This window comes from Empidonax traillii, unplaced genomic scaffold (genome assembly GCF_003031625.1).
Source record: "Empidonax traillii isolate 1590-97213 ecotype Southwest subspecies unplaced genomic scaffold, ASM303162v1 scaffold1787:size119432, whole genome shotgun sequence".
Taxonomy (NCBI): Eukaryota; Metazoa; Chordata; class Aves; order Passeriformes; family Tyrannidae; genus Empidonax; species Empidonax traillii.
The window spans coordinates 69073-71643 of record NW_020956980.1 but is presented as its reverse complement, the minus strand read 5'-3'; the positions used below and the strand labels follow the sequence as shown (position 1 = coordinate 71643).

Below are 2571 nucleotides of genomic sequence, written 5' to 3'. Positions count from 1 at the left end.
CACGGCCGGCGCCGCCTTGCGCGGCGTGCCTGCCACGCACTTCGTGGGCATCGACGGCGTCCGCGCCTTCCTGCACTCCTACTCGCACGACGTGTCTCTCACGGCCGACTCGCGCAAGAGCCACCTGCGCTTCTCGGCCGCCAGCTGCTGCGACACCCTCCCGGCCCGCCCGCCACCCGACGAGCCCGCACCGCTGCTCGGAGAGGAGGAACCTGCCGGTGACCGTCCCACCGACCCCACTGCTCCCCCGGTGAGTTCCTCGTACTAGATAGTGTCCATGACGGTTTCTTCTTCCTCTTTTGCCCTTTATTCTCCGTGATTTGTCGTCCGTGTAGCTGGTGTTGTTGACAAGGAAGGCAAAACTTTACTCAGCCACCTGCTGATCGGGGTTGCTTCTTGCTTCGTGGTGGTGAACGTGGGATCCGGTCTTAACCTTCCAGTTTGTAGCAGAGGCAGGAGAAGGAAAAGTGCTCTTGGTTAGAGGGTTGTCTTTTATGCATTGTTACTGTATCATATGATCACCGCCGATCCAGAATCTCCTGAAGGTCAGCTTCTCTTTTACATTTAGGGTCTTGATAGTTCTTCAATGAGACTTAGTTGGCAGACACATATTTCTCCCTCTCACAGTACAGAGCTGTAAAGATAGATATGTGAAGCCCGTGGGTTTTCCTGGTGCATGCTGAAGAGAAATGGTCTGAATAACTGGCCATTTGATTCAAAGTTCTTGGAAAATATAGTGGTCAAAAAACAACATTCAAGTTTTGAGACGCAGGAGGATCTTGGTAACTGTGGGTGAGGGACTGCTGAAGGAAACAAGATTTCGGTGACCCTCTGTTCTATAATGTAATGTGTTTTTTTCCTTCTTAAGTAAATGAGGCCTAACAGACTTTACTCCAGCTGTGTTGAGAGCTGTGGGATGTTCCTGCTGCATGTGCAAAAGTTAATGCTTTGTATTTAACTAATTGCTTAATACGTACTAATTATAAATGCCAAAATGGGAGCTTTGAGAGAAGGAAACTGATTCCATCCTTGCTCAATATCTGGATTATGCATCTTCTCTAAGTGCCGTAACTTAGAAGAGCATGATGTGGTCACTTCATTTCTGCAGATGTTATTTTCTTGTCTTCTTCTTTGTACTGATCTCAAGCTGGGCCTTTGTATTTGCTAGTATCTGATCACATTGTTACAGTTTCGTGACTGTCCCATACGTGCCTTTCATTGTTACATCTCTAAAGGGAAAGGCTCTCATAGATATGTTTCCTTAAAATGTTAATGGGAGGAATTTTCTTACTTCTGACACCCACATGGTAAGAAGTCAAATATTAACTATGGGAAGGAGAAGTTGTCTTTGCAACTTTTCTTTCAGTGGAGTATATCTGCAAGTAATGCAGATCAGTGAGAACCATGCCAGCTGTAATGAGTTTGAGGAGGTTCCTGCAGGTGTTGTGCATGAGGAGATACTGATGGAGAGGAAGCTTGTAGGGTTTTTTTAATTCCCAGGGTCCATTGCTGGACTACATAAAATGAATATGCTCAGATTCCAAACAGTGACAATTTGTGAGTTCATCAGTTTCCTTTCCTATTGCCTGTGCTACTCCCTGTTCAACTGTTGCCTTGTTTGTCTTGATGAGGTAAAGGTGTACCTGTGTGTGTCTGAAAATTTATCTGAAAATGCCACTGGAATCGCTGATCTTGCTTTTTACCTACTCATGGTGAGAAGTCAGTGCCAAATCAGGAAGAGACTGCCCCAAAGCCACTCTGGGGATTCTTTCATGTCATGCCTAGTGCCAAGGCCTTGTGTCACTTACATGAAATGCCCCTTTCCAGTGTCCAGAAAGGGGGTGACAATCCTCTGATGAATTTGGCTGGAAGCAATAACCCATGGAAGTGCAACCCTGCTTCAGGGGTTCTGCGTGTTAGAACTGCCCTGTGAAATATCACTTTTCCCAGCTATACACCCTTGTAGGATTGTGGTGTAGATTCTTCCAAAATGTCCATGTGCTGGGGAAGAATGATGGTGACTTTGAGTCGATTCTGATGACTAAGTCTTTAACTCAGCATAATATTGGTTATGCCCCTTAGAACATTTCATGTTTCTTGAAATGAGTGTGATGAACAGAGAATGTCTTATGCAGTGATCTCTGTTGTGATCCTTGTTCTCCATAAGGAGAAGTTATGTGGGAAAATTTTCTTCCAATGTTGTCTGCTTGCAAAGTTCACCTTCCCTTGTTCCATGATGTTTGGACATGATGAAACATTTTGTCTGCACAGAGACAGGGCAAGTGGAAATGTTTGCTGTAGTGTACCTAGAAATGTTTAAAAGGTTGGTGCAAGTGTTCCATTTCCCCTGGCTGTTATATGGATCCAATAATTGTGTTCCTGTGTGTTTTCCCTGTTTTCCAAAGAAATTACTTGGAGAACTGTGCCTCTTGATACTCAGTCCTCATCTTACTACAGTTGTATGTGGAAATGTATAGCTAAGATTCCTACATTATTTCGAGTTCCCATTTTTCCTCTTTTTTTTTTTTTTTTTTTTTTTTTTTTTTTTTTTTTTTTTTTTTTTTTTTTTTT

At 44.0% G+C, this 2571-nt stretch overlaps 2 protein-coding genes across 2 annotated transcripts in view; both read left to right on the top strand.

Moving 5' to 3' along the window:
- The window catches only part of LOC114071011 (protocadherin gamma-A12-like), a 4296-nt gene extending 2785 nt beyond the window's left edge, over positions 1 to 1511 (top strand). The window contains exon 2 of the mRNA XM_027908667.1: positions 1384 to 1511. Coding sequence (XP_027764468.1) covers positions 1384 to 1493 — 110 coding nt within the window. The 3' untranslated portion in view covers positions 1494 to 1511. The remainder of the gene's footprint in view (positions 1 to 1383) is intronic.
- A 500-nt stretch (positions 1512 to 2011) lies between these two features.
- The window catches only part of LOC114071014 (protocadherin gamma-B5-like), a 9156-nt gene continuing 8596 nt past the window's right edge, over positions 2012 to 2571 (top strand). Inside the window, exon 1 of the mRNA XM_027908671.1 lies at positions 2012 to 2017. Coding sequence (XP_027764472.1) covers positions 2012 to 2017 — 6 coding nt within the window. The remainder of the gene's footprint in view (positions 2018 to 2571) is intronic.